Genomic DNA, 18,041 nt, shown 5'->3' with positions numbered 1-18,041 from the left:
ATACATGTTCACACAAAAACTTCTATGTGAATGTTAGTAACAGCTTTACTCATAATCTTCAAAAACTAGTAACTTAAATATCCTTCTCCTGGAGAATGAAAAACTGTGGTACATGCATCCAGTGAGATATTATTTAGCTGTGAACAGGAGGCAACTCTTGACCCATACAACAGGATGATTCATGTTGCTATCATGTACCCCTGATATGATGCAATGGACAGGGAACTTCATCTCTGTAGTATTCTTTCCAAAACTCATAACCTGGTCTAGTCATAAGAAAAACATCAAACAAACTCAAATTGAGTGACATTCTACAAAATGCCTGACCAGTGTAGCTCAAAAGTGTCAAGGTCATGAAAAACAAGACCAAGAAACCACCACAGATGGGAGGAAATTAAGGAGACATGACGACCAAATGCCATTTGGGATCATGGAACAGAAAAAGACTATTAGTGGGAAAATGGATGAAATCCAAAAAAAAGTCTATAGTTTCGTTGATAGTATCGTGCTAATGTTAATTTCCTAATTTTGACTACTATGTCAAAATACTCTAGCTATGTAAGATGTTAACATTAGCAGAAGCTGGGTGAGGAACTCTGTACTATCTTTGCAACTTTTCTGTCAATCTGTAAGTACTCCAAAATAAAAAGGTTTTCTGCTTTAAAGGCTACATACTGTGTGGTTCCATTTGTATGCCATTTTGGAAAACACAAACCTAAAAGGATGGGCCTTAGATCAGTAGTTGCCAAGGGCTGTGGTTGGGGGAGGGCTGGACTCCAAAGAGGCACAAGGAAATTGGAGGTGGGCCGGGGTGGATACTGGTTGGAGCTCTCCTACAAATTGTATTGGTGGCTACACTACCATATGCACTTACCCGAATCCCACGGAACCCTACACTAAACAGGATGAATTTTACATATGTAAATTAAGCCTCAATAAATATGATTGTTCAAGAAGAGAAAGAAGAAATTGGAATCTGGATCTTGCACAAAGGGATGTTGTACTTTCCATGTGGTAGGAGAGCCCTTAAAATAACCAGGGAAGCAGAGAGACTCATTAGGTTTGCAGAGTTGGAAGTCTGATCAGCTGGAAGGTCCACAGAAGATCAACTCTATTCACGGTGGTGTCCTCCTGTGATGTCTCCTAGATCTGTCTGTGAGTAAGTCAGGACAGGCCAGGCTATGCTTTGGCAATAATCACCAAGAAATCTCAGTGGCTTATAACCAGGAAGTTTTCTTCCTTCCTCACTCATGCTCTGTTTCTAATGTGGGTCAGTGGAGCTCTGCTCCACAAACCCCCAGGGACTTATGCTGATGAAGCGTCACCAGCATACAGCTGATCACATGCAATGTGTGAGCCTCTTGGTCACTATAGCGAGGAAAGGTAGAAATGGAGCATTGTCACGCACTGGCTATGCTACGCTTCATCCAAAGAAAAACACACTTCTCTTCCTTCCAAAGCCCAGTGGCTAGAAATAGCCACATACCTCACTGCAAGGGCGTAGGAGATGGCACAGTATGGACAGAATATTTCATGAGCACCACTACTACTGCCTTAAAAAGGCTCTTGGTCTTTAAAGGTGACTTTGGAAACTGGACAATACAATCTAATTTGTTCAAAAGAAAAACAATATATGTGTATTAAAGAGGGTTTGTGTGTGTGTGTGTGTGTGTGTGTGTGTGTGGATTTTGTTTTCTTTTTGGTAGACTAAGATCTTGTACTATTGGCAGTTCTGCCTTACGAGACATGAGAACAGTCCCACGTGAATGTACTGACAAGAGAGCAATCTTCAAACTGTCAGTCACACTCATATCCCCCTGCCAAGCAGTCCCGACTCACATTCTGCAAGGAGGGACATGGTCTTAGCTAGTAAGTCACACTGTAAGCCCCAGGACCACCTGGTCGCAACTGACTACCTAAGGAAACCCATGTGGTAGGCCTGGCAGAATAACTTTTCATCCAGAGAGGAGCAGAGTTTATGGGCTTCTCCCTCCTTTGATTCTGAACTAGGGATGATACGAAATGATTTGTCTATTACAAAAGTATAGATACTGAAATTAACAGGAGCAATACACAGTTACTTATAAAGTGATGGGAGCCTCCTGAGTACTGAGGAACCGAGTGGTGGCCGCAGGGACAAAGTACAGATGAGGACGCAGTGAAGGAGGGGGTTGCTGCTAGAAGCCAGACCCCTGCAGCAGTCCAGGTTGCTTAGCCAGCTGTGAGCATCCCTGCTCTGATGCTGCTGATACTCATCTGGACTTTAATCAATTGCACTCTTTGTACTGAAAATAGAACTTACGGCCTTAATATAATACCTATGTCCTGGCTTCCGATAATTAACTAGTAGGAAACGGACTGAGGGCCCCACTGTTCTCAACATGCCAAGATATAGAGTTCACAAGCATCTGACCATACTCACTGAACCAGTGCTTCCCTGGAAGACACGACTAACTTCAGTTGAATTCTGAGGCTCCACAGGCTCTTGATCCATGTCTTCCTTTTCCCCTCTACTCCTATTGCCGGACACTCCTGTAGCACTTCAGGAGTCTGTCTGGGTGCAGTGAGACGCCCCTTTTCCCACTTCTGGGACATACCCCCAGCAACAATCTCAGTGGTGGAACTACGGGCCTTCACAGCAGGGCGAGCAACGTTTTTATAATTTGCCCTAACAGAGAGCTGGTCAAAAGTGCTCAGGAAACCCCTCAACCCCGACAGGGGCCTGTATCCTGACCCTTCTGCCACCCAAGGAGGACGCAATTGATTTTAGAAATGCCTCATCAGTAGAGGCGGGCTTCTCTGGAGCTTCCTTTTTCAGCCACTTCCCAGGGAGCTCTTTTATTGATTTTGGTCTGAGGTGTCTCCTTGCTGGTATTTCTGGACCTGACCTGTGATGCCCCAAGGGTCTGTACCACATTTAGAGCATCATCTGCTGGCCCCCTGTCCCCCGCACAAACAGAAGGCATTCTCAGGACACAGCACTTGACATATCAACAGCCTTGCTTCCATTATCTCCCTACAGTTCATTGCTATTCTGATGGCTGTGTTATAAACTCTTTCATCCCTATTATAAACTCTATTCTGGCCCAGGGATTTATGGACCTCTTAGCTTCAAGAGTTCTGTACATCCTCTGAGCTGTGTAGTTTTGTGTGTGTGAAAATGCACCTCTGTGGATTTCTTTTCCTGAGGAAATGGTCCAGAGCTTCCATAAATTCTCAAAGGGGTCGATGCACAATAAAAGTCAGAAACATGCTAATAAGAGGTTTCATGCTGATGGAGAGGGCACCGGTGTGACTGGAACTTCCTCTGAGCACTAGAAGCCTGCATTGTCCACGTGTAAGTGGGCGGGAGGCTCCAACGGCCACCTTTCCCTGCAGGGAAGTCACCAGCATTCCGTACTCTTTCCTCTCTCCTTGCCCTTAATGGCTGAGTTGGCCATGCATGGGCCTCAGCAGTCAAACTGAGGGGTATTTTTATCCTGCCAATAGGAGCTGCCATCCCGGGTGAGCTGCAACTTTGACTCCAGCTGGAAAGGAAGAAGCTAGCAGGGAGAGAACAAATCCGGACAGCACACTGCCCCGAGCCCTTGCTACCTGCATTCTGCTACCCATCTGTTACCTGCCCTCACAACCAGCCCCAGGGAAAGCCTTGCTTCTTCATCCTGGGCTTCAGTGGCCAGCCTGTGGTGAGGGAAGCCTGGAGCCAAACAGGCTGGTTTTTCTGCCCTATAAACCAGGCCCGTGGTTAAAGACAAAGCACCTGGAAAAGACGGGAGTGGGCCCGGGCTGAAGCCTGAAGTGTCATGTCCTTCTGGCCTTGCCTTCTGGATGTGGGCAGGCGGGGAGAGCTGGGCACACGGCAGCACAGGGAACAGGAAAGGCATGGAGGTCTGTGGGAGAACAAGGTCAGAGGCATACACGCGGGCTGCTTACATGGTAGCCAGGGTGGTGGGTGCCTGCCTGACCCACCTGCCGAAGGCGAGGAAAGATGAAGATGGCAGATTGTGAACAGCAGAGGAAGAAGTAGAGCCATGCAGTGAACGTCCTTGAGGAAGTTGGAGACAGGATTCGAGGCTTGTGGAACCAGGTTTATGGCTTTACAACCTTCACATTTTCTGACCCTACATGGACTATTTTATCCATGGGGTGCTCTATGCCAGGCACTGTGCTATGTGCACACAAGTCCCTTTCACCCTCTTAATTATCCTACAGAGTAGGATTTTTTGGCATGTTGAGTTTATTTTTTGCATTACAATTCATATACCTTAACATTTATCCTTTTAAGGTATATGACCCAGTGATTTTGGGCATGTAGGGCTTTGAGAGGTAATTAAGGTAAAATGAGGTCCTAAGAGTGCATGCGGCCTCATCCGATAGGATAGTGTCAGAAGAAGAGACAGAGGAAAAACCATGTCAAAGGCCATGACAAAGCGGCTGTCTCCAAACCAGAAAAGTCCTTCCTAGAAACCCAAATATTGCTAGACCTTGATCTAGGACTTTGAGCCTCCAGGAACTGTGAGAAATACATTTCTATCATTTAGGCCCTTCAGCCTAGGTTCTTTTGTTGTGGCAAAAGCAGAAGAATAATCATTATCGCTATTTTACAAAGACTCCCAGATTCACAGGGTTGTCACTCATTCTTGTCTGATGGCCAGACCTGGACCATAGTCCCTTATGCCACACTGCCTCTGTCTTCTGACATGCGGGAGGGACATGGTTCTACCAGGTGTGGCCTGCCAGCTGACAGAAATGACAAATGGCAAAGGGCTGAGGCTCAGTTTGGTGAATGGGGGAGACACTTACCAAGAAGGAGAAATAAGCAAATGTCTGAATCCCCAAGTTGCTTCCTGCCCCACTGGATTATGCCAGCTACAAATTCAAAGACGAACAGGAGTCAAATTCTGCGCTGGTGATCCTCAAGCCAAGGCATCCACTGCAGCTTGTCCAGGGCTTTGATCCCCAGTCTTCTCTAATCCAAGTTCTGGTCAACCTCCATCACATGCACCCACTTCAGTCAAGCTCTGTAAAACTAGATTAAATATACCTCAATAAAGAGTGTACTGAGAAATAGGAATCACATTCAAGAACAGTCTCTTGACCACTTTCAGGTTTCTATAGTTTGCGTGGGGCAGAAGGTCCTTTTCAATTTTCTAAGTGAGGCTTCAATTTTCAAGAAGTGTAAATGACAGGACAGATTTCTGGGCTTTCTGGTGCCCACTTCATAAATCCATCTCAACTGAGTATAGGGCTCTTAGTATGGGCCACACTCCAAGGAATGCTCTGTCCTCTGAACCACAACTCCAGACTTCCCTAAATGCCATTCTAGGCTTAAATAATTTAATCTTGTGTACCTGAGTATGATGGTGTTGGGACCTTTTTTTTTTTTTTTAAATGGGAAAGTGAAAAGGGCATGAAACTGTACGTACATTTGGATAATTCCACTGAACCAGAGTTTGCTCTACCAAGCCTCTTCTCAAGCCACCTTGATTTTAAGAGATCTGCTCATTTCTGTTAAAACTAAATCTTTTCCTGCCATATCCTACTTTCCTCCCTACATTTTCCCCCTCCCTTGATAACTGGAAATTAATATGCATTTTCTCTCAAATTATAACATTTCTAAGAAAACTTAGAAAAACATAAATGCAAATGTTAAAGACAAATATCCACAACCCAAGCATAACCACTATTAATTTTTGTACATTCTTCATGTCTTTTTTTTTTTTTAACTCACATATATATATTTTTACAAAACCAAGAGATCACTCTGGTTTGTGACCTGCTTTTTGCCACTTGGTGTAAGTGCTGCCAGGTTCTTGCTCAAAAAGTATACTAACTTACTCTTCTAAGACCAGATATGAGAGTGACCATATCCCCACCACCCCTTAGCACTGAATATCACCCTTCTTTTTCATCTTTGCCAATTTTAAGGCAACCAATTGTTGTTTTAATTTGCATGCTTTGATTACTTGTGAGGTTAAACATTTATTTTCATGTTGATCACTTCTCTTTGACTTTCACCTTGTCTTTCTGTTGGGGAATATGAAAAGCAGTCAGTTCGGTCATATCTGCTTTCTGCCACATACTGCATGATGGATGGTTGGTGAGAAGGCGGTATGAGCAGAAGGAAGAGGAATGCCAACAATTGCAGAAGAAGATTAAGTTGCTTCCTTGACTTCTTTTATGAAACATTAGAAAAGGAATGCATAATCATTGTCAGAAAAAAAAAATCAGATATTTCAAAAGGACCTATGAATGTTGTGAAAGCTCGCCTCAGCACTCTCCCCCACTTCCCCACAGGCCCCATTTCCCAGGTGTAACCATCTTCTGTCCTTCCTACCCCTTGACTGTCTTCCAGCAGGACCTGCTGCAATGGTCATGGACTTAGGGGAGCTATCAGGAGAAAGGGTCAGGGTTCTCCATACAATAGCTCCCAGGGTGGTCACAGGAAAGGGAAGCAGGAGAGACCACACCAGGTTTTTGACTATAATCAAACAGTCAGATTGAGAGTGAGTTAAGATTACCTTGTTTGCCTTGATTTCAGTCCATATGAAAAATGGTAGGCTGTTTACTGCAGCACATGAGCGGTGTCCTTTGTTAACTTCTGTCCCTGGAGTATAACCCTTTTTTCCTTTACAAAGTGGAATAGAAAACCTGAGAAATGGTTTGCCCTTTCTGCATGAACCCTTCTCCCCATTTGGCAGGTCCTTATGGAGCCCTACATCCACCTTTTATCCCGCTTGCTTCCAGACAGTGGTTTGAAATAACATCCATTGCCTACGGGACCTTACCCAATTCTGGCTAAAGGAATGTCATCAAAGTCATGCTTGAAGCTGATGCCAAGAGTTGAGTAGAATTTATAGTGTGAAAGGGGACCCATTCCTTGTTATCAGAAAATCTTTTGTAGGAAAAGTGATCTAATTATTCAAATTCTTAGTGTTAAGAAAATGGCTGTTTTAAATGGGAGGGGCCGTCACCCAACTGATCTGGAATCTTTGAAAAAAATTTCCTCCTCTTTTTTGAGAGACACAAATGCCTGTGAAATGGAATAGGCCATTTTAGAACCAATGGGTCACCAGCCTCCTGTTAAGGATAGAAACCAAGACATTTGAGGTAGAAATATTTCTCATTTTCTGAGATTTTGTTTCTTTTTTTTTTTCCAGCTTTGAAAACTGATCACCTATCCCGCCTCTTTTTGCATCATTTTCCACAGCAAACACTTTTCTGCGAGAGTCTAATTTCTCCCCCCAATTAGTTGTTGTAGGTAAGATGGTTTAATACCGGACAAGATAACTTTTAGGCACATACTGTAGACTTACCCTGTGGGTGGTTCAGGTAACAAAATTCTGTATGAGAAAGCTTTGTGTTCGACCTAGTCCCACAGAGCTTTCTTCAAGAAGTGTTCATTCCAAAAAGGCAAGCCTCGTTTTCTGGACCCGGGGTGGGGGCAGGATGGCACAAGACCCTGGGTGATCTTGCTGGCAGTAATGGGTACGTGTTGGGGGGCAGGGGAGAGGCAGGCAGGGCAGCTCTTTATTGTATTAGCTGTATAATCCTATGTAACAAATTACCCCTAAACTCAGCACCTTAGAACAACAAACAGCTTGTCCCACACGGTTTCTGAGTGTGAGGAACCTAGGATTTAGCAGGTCCGGTTCAAGGTCTCTAATGAGGTAGCAGACAAGCTGTTGGCTGGGGCTGCAGTGATCCCAAGGCTCCACTGGGGCTGAAGGATCTGCTTCCAAGCTCACCCACATGGCTGTGGGCTGGGGAGCCTCAGCGTTAGCTGCCAGCCATAGCTACTTGCCATGTGGGCCTCTCTCAGCAAAGACTGCCTCGGTCTCCTCACAATAGAGCTTCTCCCATAGCAAGTGATCCAGGAGAGTGCACGCCCAAGACAGAAGCCTGTCCTTTTACAGCCTAATCTCAGAAGTGACAGCCCATCACTGCTGGATTCCATTTCTAAGCAAGTCCAGCCCAAACTTCAAGGGGAGGAAAATGAAGCTCTACCTCTCAAAGAGGAGTATCAAAAGATTTATGGACATATTTTTAAAACAACCGTGTGTATGATACAAGTTACCCAAACCCAGTTTGCTCTCTGGCCTATGTCAAAGGTTGGTACATTTTTTTCTGTAAAGGACCAGACAGTAAAATATTATCTTAGACATTGTGGGCCAGACTGTCTCCATTGAAACTACTTAACTCTGCCACTGTCCTGCAAAATAGCCATAGGCAATACATAAACAAATGAGTGTGGGTTTGTTCCGTAAATTTTATTCACAAAAATAGGCCTGCAGCACATCTGGCTATAGGCACTAGCTGGCCGACCCCTGGTCTACAGCTATAGGGGTTACTGGAAATCTAGCATACTAAATGATCTTGCTTCCCTGCCATCAGAATCCCATTTCAAAAGAAATTCATCCACAAGACATACGGTCTGATCTGCAGCTTGAAATTTAGTGAGATAAATAGGAAGACAGAGAGGCAAATGTGAGAGAGGTAGGTGGAGAAAACTTCAGAACACAGAACTGCAGTTGTCTTCAGGGAAAAAGGAAGAATTGGGATGTATTCTGATTTAGTACAACGCGGGACAAGACTTCTTCATTCCATTCAATCTGTGAAGCTGAGATAAGACAGTAAGTCTGAGAGGAGATGCCCCCAAGACAACTGGAACTGTAATGCTAGGTTGTGACTCCAGGTGTGAATTAAGGGACTCATACAAAGCTCCTGAGTTCCCAAAAGCCCTGAGTTTACCAAAGGTATGTAGAGGGGAAAAAAAGACTTGTGAGTTTCAAGCGGGGGTAGAAGGTAGGAGCTGCTGGGAACATGTAGGGATAATGGAACTTCAGAGATGGAAGGGGTGGGAGCAAACATTTATTTTGAAATATTCATGAATAAACTTCAAGTGATTATTTTTAGCTAGCACAAGGCTAAAACTTAGATCTAGACCTAATTCCCCTCTCTCCTTGTTCCTTAGGTTTGGGTTTTGTTTTGTTTTGTTTTTTTAATTTGCAATACTGACCTGTTTCTCAGGGCTGTTTATATTAAGCTTATATGATCAAGTCAAGCAGAGACGGAGCTGAGAATTCCACTTTCTCCTTCACAGTCACCTGCAGTGGGACTTTTAACCTCGGATAGATCGTTTCCTGCCCAAGTTATGTATCATCTTCAAGAAAACTGTTGATAAACATCACCATTGAAAAGTTATATTTTACTTTTTCTTCAGCCCAAAACATAGCTAATTACACATTTTTAAGCTAAATTTAAAGGTAAAATCTTACCAACCTCTTTAAGGAGATATGCTTCGGAAATGAAGAAGACTGCTGGCAAATTATTTCTCAAAGTAGTCTGTTTTGCTCTCAGGCCACCATGAGGCCTATCATGACCCTATCTGGATAACTGGGCATAACATCAACAACTCCTTTGTTCTGTTAAGGTTTTCTCCCTCTTATCCCAAATCTAAACCTAAATAAAAAGAGTAAACAATTTAAAATTTTTTGCTGCAGTTTTCTTTGTAAGAAACACACAACTTCCTTTGAGGTGATGTCAGTGGACTTAAAAAAAAATGACTTTGGGGTACCTGGGTGGCTCAGTTGATTAACTGTCCAACTTCCTCAGGTCATGATCTCGTGGTCTGTGAGTTCAAGCCCCGCATTGGGCTCTGTGCTGCCAGCTCAGAGCCTGGAACCTGCTTCAGATTCTTTGTCTTCCTCTCTCTCTGCCCTTCCCCCACTTGCTATCTCTCTGTCTCTCAAAAATAAATAAACAAAAAAATAAAAAACAATAAAAAGAATTACTCCCATAAAAAATTCTTAGGTATAGAATAAAAATGTAAGGGCAGTGTCTTCTCTATTTGAGGTGCTCACACAGTTGGGAGCGGTACAAAGACTTGGAACTTTAGACATCCAGCTTCTTACTGTGTGATGGAAAGTGTGTAAATGACATGTCAAGAGGAAACCAGGCTGTGGAAATCTGATCCGGTCAGAGTCCCTCCAGCACCAGAGATACAGGTCAGGAATTCAGTGAGCACCAGATACTGCCATCACCCTGACCTAAGTGTATCTCTGTTGGGCAAGGTGCTTACGAACCAGTCTTTCCAAAAAACATAGGTGAACTATTCTGGTTTTACTAATAACTTTATTTAAATAAGACACAGGAACTTCTATACTGAAAAAATACAAAACAAAAGCCACACATTTCCTTGTGTAAAGCCATATTGTATGGTAACTCGAATACTGTTCAGCGCAGTGGCTAGAATTAAACAGTACAACTATGTACAAAATTTAAACAATTTCTGACAAATTTCTACAGCTGGATGTAGGATACATTTGAGCTCAACAACTTCTGGGAAATTTACATGGCAAAGCATAAGCTTTAACACATTTGGTTCGGAACTTTAATATATGCTAAGAACAAATGTACAACACAATTAATATTTAGTTTCTCATGAGAAAATAAAAGCACATGTCACTATAAATATCGTACATCAGATTTCATCACCAAAAAAGCATTCAGTCCATCTTTCAGAAATTGATATTGATACTATTGCATCTTATTTGGACAAAAGCAGAGCATAAGATCAATACATTATGTAATGCTAAACCAGATAGCAGAAGTTAATGGAGCTCATATTTATCTTACAGAATAATTTTCTCCCTTTAACCATAATCTACAAAATATAGTATTTTCATCAAGGCCTGAGATTATTAGGGTTAAAGGTGTCTGCTGCTGAAGAGATTGTTTTAAAAGGTTCCCCTGTGAAAATGGCAAAAGTAAACTGAGTCCTTTTCCATGACAGTCTCCTACAATATAACACTGACTAATTTAAAGGAGCCAGAATGCACCTTCAGGAGAGAATATTACTGCAAACTTTGGTGGAAAGAAGATAATTGGAATCATGAAAAAATAATACACAGAATACATACACACACAAACATATACATACATATATATATATATATATATATATATATATATATATATATATATACCATTTCTAAAAAAAAAAAAAAAATCAATGGTGTTGCTTTCTTCTTTATCACTTCTTCTTTCTTCACCCTCCTTAGGAAATAAAACAAAGAAATCCCGAGGAATGACTGAAAGGAACTGAAACGTTCCTATAACTGTAGGCACCTATTCCCCTAACTGTTAAGAAAACTGTGCCATATACTGTAGTAGGTACAGATGAAACAACTCTGTGTTTTACTGAACTGAAGCAATGGAATAAAAATACAAAAACCTCCCTCTGCTTTAGGATACTCTCTTTGTGCCGCAGAAAACAAAGTCTGAGAGCTGGGCTCTTCCACTGATCACTCAAGAGTATCTAGGGCTCTCTTCACACTGTTGAGAATTCGGGTCAAGTCTGTGAGTTCAAGACTGCTTACTTGGGTATAGGCTTTACTTTGCACATCCAAAATACCACCAGAACTATCCATGATATTGTGAGGAGAGACGCAATGAGGCAGCTGTGAGCGACCGCCATGTAAGTCACCAAAGAACCTGCTTCCTAATGTGCACAGCATCTGAGACCCGCATGCTCTCTCTCCACACAAATGCGACTCGCACACCTCAAGTGCTTGAGGAAAACAACCAAAAGCGTGTCATTTTTCAACCTGCAAATTAAAGCATTTCCAAAAGTGAAACTGAACATTAATATGCCTTTAGCTAAAACAATGGCATTTCATGACCCTGATGGGCAACATAAACACGAAATCTCCATCATCCCCTGGGAAAGTTCACTTGTTTGGAAATCAAACCTAGACTTTCTTGTTTTTAAATCCCATTACACACAATTGGAATGTTTACATACAGCCTGGTATCAGACGCTTTATTTGCAACATTAGAACAGTCATTAACTGAGCAACACCTGAACTTGTTTAAAAAAAAAAAAAAAAAGCCACATCTACACATGTTGAAACAGTGGATTCAACAGTTGTGTTACTTGTAACCGCATGACAAAAGTGATGTCAGACACCACAGATTTGCTGGTTCTCCTCATGTTCACCCATGTCCAGGATTATTGTTCTCCTAGGGTTGAATGCACTTCTTATTCTAAGAATGTGGAATGTAATGAGGAAAGGGAAATGCAGAAAATAAGGAAAGGCAAAAGAGTGATGTTCCCTCTTTAGCTTTTTAGCTGTGAAATATTTAATATCCCAATATGATATACATTCCAAGTTACCTGAGTTTAGACTTCAACTGAAGTACCTGAAGCTAGGCCATAGGGTGGGCACTGTGCAACTGTTGTGGCCATTTATTTATTTTTTTTGCATTGTATGTATTACAGAAGTTAGAAACAAACACCTGGATCAATTGTAAACATAATCCTGAAGTACAGTATTTTCCATAGGACAAAACACAGCAAGACATTTTTCTATTTAGACAGGCAACTTTTTGATATAGAGCTTATTTATACTGAAGAATTTGGAACAAAACACAGGACACACTACTACTCTGTCAAACATACTATGAAATGCATAGTCTCCACTTAAAATGCTGAATGACACACACATTTTGCAAGCATTACTGCTTTCCACAAAAACTGCTGAATAGGAGTTCCGTCCCTGCCAAGATCAGTGTCAAGAGATACTTTATGATGCTGATAAGTATTCTGTTGGTGGTGGTGGTGTTCAAAAAGTTTGTCACTCCATGCAGATAAGATGTCTGAGGTCTAGTTCCTAATCCATGAAGGTAGGGTAGAGGCCAGCTCCCCCTTCACTTTAAATGATCACATAGTTCTGAGCAGAGATGTGTTCCTCACCCTGCAGTTCCTGCAGGAGCTGCTGCTGGGACGGCTGTTGGACGGAGGCCTCCGTGGCGCCCACGGAGCTGGTGTCGTCAGTAAGGGATGTAAAGGAAACCCGGGAGGAGAGCTGCTCGACGGTCAGAGTGGCCAGAGCCGAGCTCTGGCCAGAGTTAGGAGAGTTCTTGAGCATCAGGTCGGAGGCAGGTAAGAGAGGGCCTAGAAGTTTTACAGGACAGAAAGCTGATCCGGTTGGGATGAAATTAACCTTGTTTTTGTCAGGACATGAAAAGAGAGGGGCTGAGATAGGCTGACGAGACCTAAAACCGTAAGACAAAATGACATTTATAATCACTAACAACTTCCAAACTTCCTCACTTAGCTGGAGTTCTCTACAACAGCTACAATGCGAATGGCAGGGAATGAGTTAAGTGTACACAGAGGGGTAAACATCTTCCATAGCACAAGTCAGCTGGCAGACTACGGATGTGCACAGCACTGAGTGAATTTTGACACCAAAGGATCTTCAAAAGGACTGGGCAAATTTTTTCTAAGATCATTAGTTTGCTTTCAATCATTTAGGAAGATGGAAAAACCTCCTACTTTATAGCTGAAGATTATGCAAGGTTAGAATGACCTTTTCTGTTAAGAAAAAGTGCAATGGGAGAGGGATGACCTAATCCTATATTTGGTTTTAAGCATTTCCTCCTTTTTCTGCATTGCTATACATCTACCAACAGATCAGAAAATTTCTCAAAGAGCCGGTCACAGCCCAGCAGAGCAGGGTCCTGAAGCCTTTCCTCCCCTCCCACTCCCAGAACTTAGCCATCAACTCCTGCAAGACCAGTCTCTGTCCCCTTCCAGGTTGCAAGAGTACAGCAGCCTTCCCCAGGCACTTGCACTGGGACAAAGGGATGAGTGAGTCTAAGAGCCACAGAGTCTTTTTTTTTTTTTTTTGAGCTACTCTGCCAAGCATTCACAGCATGAACCTCTTCTTTAATTTCTAATTTAATGCGTACTGAAAATTCAAAAAGAAAAAAAAAATCTGTCTCCATTAAATGAATACACATGCTAGATAGCGTCTACAGGGAGACATGTTAGTTTCCTTCTGGTTTGGGGCATCACTATCATAAGGCCAGCCACACATGGATATTAACTTTGCCGCTAAACTCCTTGTTAGCCGTCTAAATCAACAGAGGTTTTGAGAGGAAAATTCTTAGTGATCAAAAATAGATATTTTAGGTAGTAAGGATGAATTTCCAAGTTTCTGTATTAAGTTTATGTATTTCCAGCATACAGACTCCAATGCTACACTAAGATCCCTTCTGCTTATTCAATTTTCTTTTTATAATTTGGTTTTGAGACACGTTATCAGCTGGATGGAGTAGTTGATTCATCTGTAATCAACTGGTCTCAGTAAAAAAAGCTTTACAGCTTTGCAGATCCCAGCTGATAGAAAAGACATTACTTACGCCATTTCCTCAAAGACCTTCACTCGCTCACATCCCTCTGGGGGCTCCCGTTTGAACATGTAGCTGTTGTTTGGTTTGGGAGATGAAGCGTACTTGGGTAACGGTGAGCTACTCCCACTGTCTGTAAATTTAAAGCAGTTATATTAACTAGTGATTGAAAGCTCTTTTAAATTAAATTTGATTTCCAAACAAGCAGCCTTTTGCACAGTTTATCCACTATGGCCCCTCTGCTTCCACCACAGAGCTTCCTTTTTTGCAGAGCTATTACTAACACCCTTGTGTAGTACATTTCTTAGAAATAAAAGATGTGATGCAACAGTTATCTGCCATACCACAGAAAATAAAAGGAAGATATTTCGGTCCAGAAACTGCATTTTGAATAAAGCAGCGCTATCATCTTGAAAACAATTACAGCAGTATGTATTTCAAAATGTAGATGAATGGGGCAATATATATAAATCATGCAAAAGAAATATAAGAGGTTATAACACAGGGTTCTCTAGGTTTTCTCACTGTCCAACTGGTTTAATTAAAAATTTTAGCATGTGGAATAATCTTCATTACAAAGTTTCTTAGCAGAAATATTACTTTTACTTTCATTACACCATGAACAGATGTATACAGGGGGAAAAAAAACAGGTTTGTAACACATAATATCTTTTTCCCTCAGCCCATCATGAAAAATGGAATTTACTCAGAAATTTGCCTTGAAAATGTCTACATAAAATAGTTTTTCCAGCAGTTTGTATTTTTGCTATTAGAAGCATGAGGAATCTAAAAGCATCTCTACCTAACATGTTTTCTTCATATTTTTGACCAAAAAAAGAAATGGTCTATTCATGAAAAGTCATAAAACCTGTATGTAATTTCTCCCTTTCCTACCTGGCAAAGGATTTTGGAAAATCAAATCCACCAAAATGTGTCATTATCTTTGTAAGATGCCAAGTTGTAAAGTCAGTAACGTACCTGTATAAATACAATAGTCCCATTTAAACAAATTCTGACTTAATGCAAACCAATTCTCACTGCTAAAATACGAAGCACATGATCTATTGAGATGTATTATTTTCATGTATATTTTGAAAGATGGCTTTGGTGTCATAATTAAGGTTGTCACAATTTTGATAAGTTGCTTTGGATTAGGCTACAGAACACAGCACAACATTCAGAATCTGAGTAACAGGGAAGTTTTCATCATCATGAACTATAATACATGCTTAGTAGACTTTTGAGGCACACTTAGTTGTATTTGGTAAGTGAGTCAAAGAGCACCTAGGTTAGTCTTGGGAATGGAGATGTGTGCTTATATTTGCATATGGCTGTATCTTGGGCTGGGAAATCATTGCCTACAAAATAAAAAGGCCACACAATTGGGAAACCTTAGAAAACCACCCCTTCTCCATCACTACTGTTACATATGTTCCTGCAGATTACACACTGTCTGTTGGAAGGAATTAGGTCTTAGAATTAAGTTCCGTTTCTTCACATGTCATTCAGATTTAAAGATTTTCTCAGAGTCGATACTCATAGTATTTAAACAAATGGAAGCCAGGAGGAAGGATATAATTTTCTTTCTTAGGTGAATGCAAAACCTCATTAACCTGGCTAGAGTCTGAGTTTGCTGCCCTCTACTTGAGCTGGGCAAGACCAGAAAGACTGGTCTACAATCAAAAAGTGGTGAGAACGAGACCTTGAGCTTGGTGTAATACAAAAACACAGCCTGACCCTGCTTTATTATCCAGGCAGCAAGCAGCCCTGTGGAGATGGTATGCGATGTCTCCGTGGAGGTTCTTGCTGGTGATGGTATTCTCCAAGGAGGGCACAAATGGCCTGAAACCCTGGGCTCCAATGGTTGTGATAAGACTTTTTCTTGCTGTCAGCCAGGGTGTGGCCATGTCAGCAGTCAAGGACTCACCCCATCAGCATGTAAGAAAAGTCACCTCGGCCACTGCTACAGTCTTTTGGGCTCTACTGCTTACTACATCACCAGGTCTGCTGCTTGATTTCTCTCATGACTTTATTAATGACTTCAAGGGACATTCCCAGCATTGAAAGCTAGACAGGAGCTGGACAATGTACAAAACTGATTATCTTCCTATTAACAATTTACAATAAATTAAATAGTTTTATTCCTAATTTTTTTTTAAATTTCAGAAGCTTATAGTTTTAGTTTTACCTACTTAAACATTCTTTTCTTAAAATAGTTTTTTTAAAGTTTATTTATTTATTTTGAGAGAGAGAGGGAGGGAGGGACAGAGAGAGAGAGAATCCCAAGCAGGCTCTGCACTGGCAGCACAGAGCCTTACACAGAGCATGAACTTACGAAGCGTGAGTTCATGACCTGAGCCGAAACCAAGAGTGAGACACTTAACTGACTGAGCCACCCAGGCGCCCCACTTAAACATTCTTGTTCTAGTTTAGGGGAGAAGGGGTGGTTAATGTTAAACAAAAAATAAATAAATATATTGCTATCCTAGAATAGATCGTATTTGGTACTATTATATCTCCTTACCTTTTCAATTAAAAAGTTGAGGGTTTTTTGTTGTTGCTGTTGAACTATATATATAACATTTATTTGAATTTTTGGTGGTCTGGAAAATAAAGCTTGAAAGGAGAATTAAAACTATTTAGAAAAAAAATTTTTTTAATGTTTATGCATTTTTGAGACACAGAGAGAGACAGAGTGTGGGGGGGGGGGGGGGCGGGGGGGGGGGGCAGAGAGAGAGGGAGACACAGAATCCGAAGCAGGCTCCAGGCTTCAAGGTGTCAGCACAGAGCCTGTCGTGGGGCTCAAACTCACAAGCTGTGAGATCAGGACCTGAACTGAAGTTGGACGCTTAATTGACTGAACCACTCAGGCACTCCCAAAAATTGAAACTATTAACAGATTTGTTCAATCTGGAGTTTTGTTTTTTTTTTTTCCCTCAGGTGAGTATATGATCTGGTAGACAGCAAAGAGGAACAGGAAATGGAGACCCGTGGTCCGAGGTCTCAGTTCTGTCACTAGTTGTAAAACCTTAAACACAACTGCCTTTCTGAGTTTCTATATAACTAAAGAAATTATCACTCCTAACTCGAAAATTCTGTGACTTTCTTAATGGTTCTAACAAGTATTTTTTTGCTTCACAAAATGGCATGATTTAAAAACAACCCACATGAACAACCTATTCTACCCATTCCAGACTTGGGGTCTAGCTGATTCGTTTAGAACTCTGTGCCAAATTTAATAAACACATTTCAGTAACAGAACATTACAAATGTGAGGTAAACACACTTGCTCAGGAGATTCAAGATGAGAAGTTTCATGGTAATCTTAATTCAATCACTTTTGTTCACAAGCATGATAAATTTTCACATTCTGTCATCCCTCAGTAAGAAATAACTAGACCTGTAGTTCTCATTAAGTGTAACTTTATATTCTTATATCATAGCCAATGTCAATTAATAAAACTAAATGTAAAAAATATGATTATTTACATATGTCTGTATTTTAACAGTCTCATCTATCTTTATAAAGAATCACCCAACTCTGGAAATTATGGAAACCTTTTACTGGTTTGGGAAAACTTATACATGTGTACCATATTTACCATTAAAATATAAGTAGGTTGTCAAATATTTTTAATATTTGGGGAGAAGGAGAAAATTGGCTTTTACAAACAAAAACAATATTTTTAAAACTACATGTACTTTGGGGCGTCTGGGTGGCTCGGTCGGTTGGGCGTCCGACTTCGGCTCGGGTCATGATCTCGCGGTCCGTGAGTTCAAGCCCCGCATCGGGCTGTGTGCTGACAGCTCAGAGCCTGGAGCCTGTTTCGGATTCTGTGTTT

General features: G+C 41.5%; 1 protein-coding gene across 1 annotated transcript in view; it reads right to left on the bottom strand.

Annotated features, from left to right (window-relative positions):
- Window positions 1-10,952: 10,952 nt before the first annotated feature.
- GLCCI1 (glucocorticoid induced 1) overlaps window positions 10,953-18,041 on the bottom strand; it is a 105,393-nt gene continuing 98,304 nt past the window's right edge. Inside the window, exons 7-8 of the mRNA XM_049641541.1 lie at window positions 14,212-14,332; window positions 10,953-13,059 (exon numbers count right to left, since the gene is read on the bottom strand). Of these exons, the coding sequence (XP_049497498.1) occupies window positions 12,717-13,059; window positions 14,212-14,332 (464 nt within the window). The 3' untranslated portion in view covers window positions 10,953-12,716. The remainder of the gene's footprint in view (window positions 13,060-14,211; window positions 14,333-18,041) is intronic.

The sequence above is a fragment of the Panthera uncia genome, chromosome A2 (assembly GCF_023721935.1).
Source record: "Panthera uncia isolate 11264 chromosome A2, Puncia_PCG_1.0, whole genome shotgun sequence".
Classification (NCBI taxonomy): domain Eukaryota; kingdom Metazoa; phylum Chordata; class Mammalia; order Carnivora; family Felidae; genus Panthera; species Panthera uncia.
This window is presented reverse-complemented; position numbering and strand designations above follow the sequence as displayed.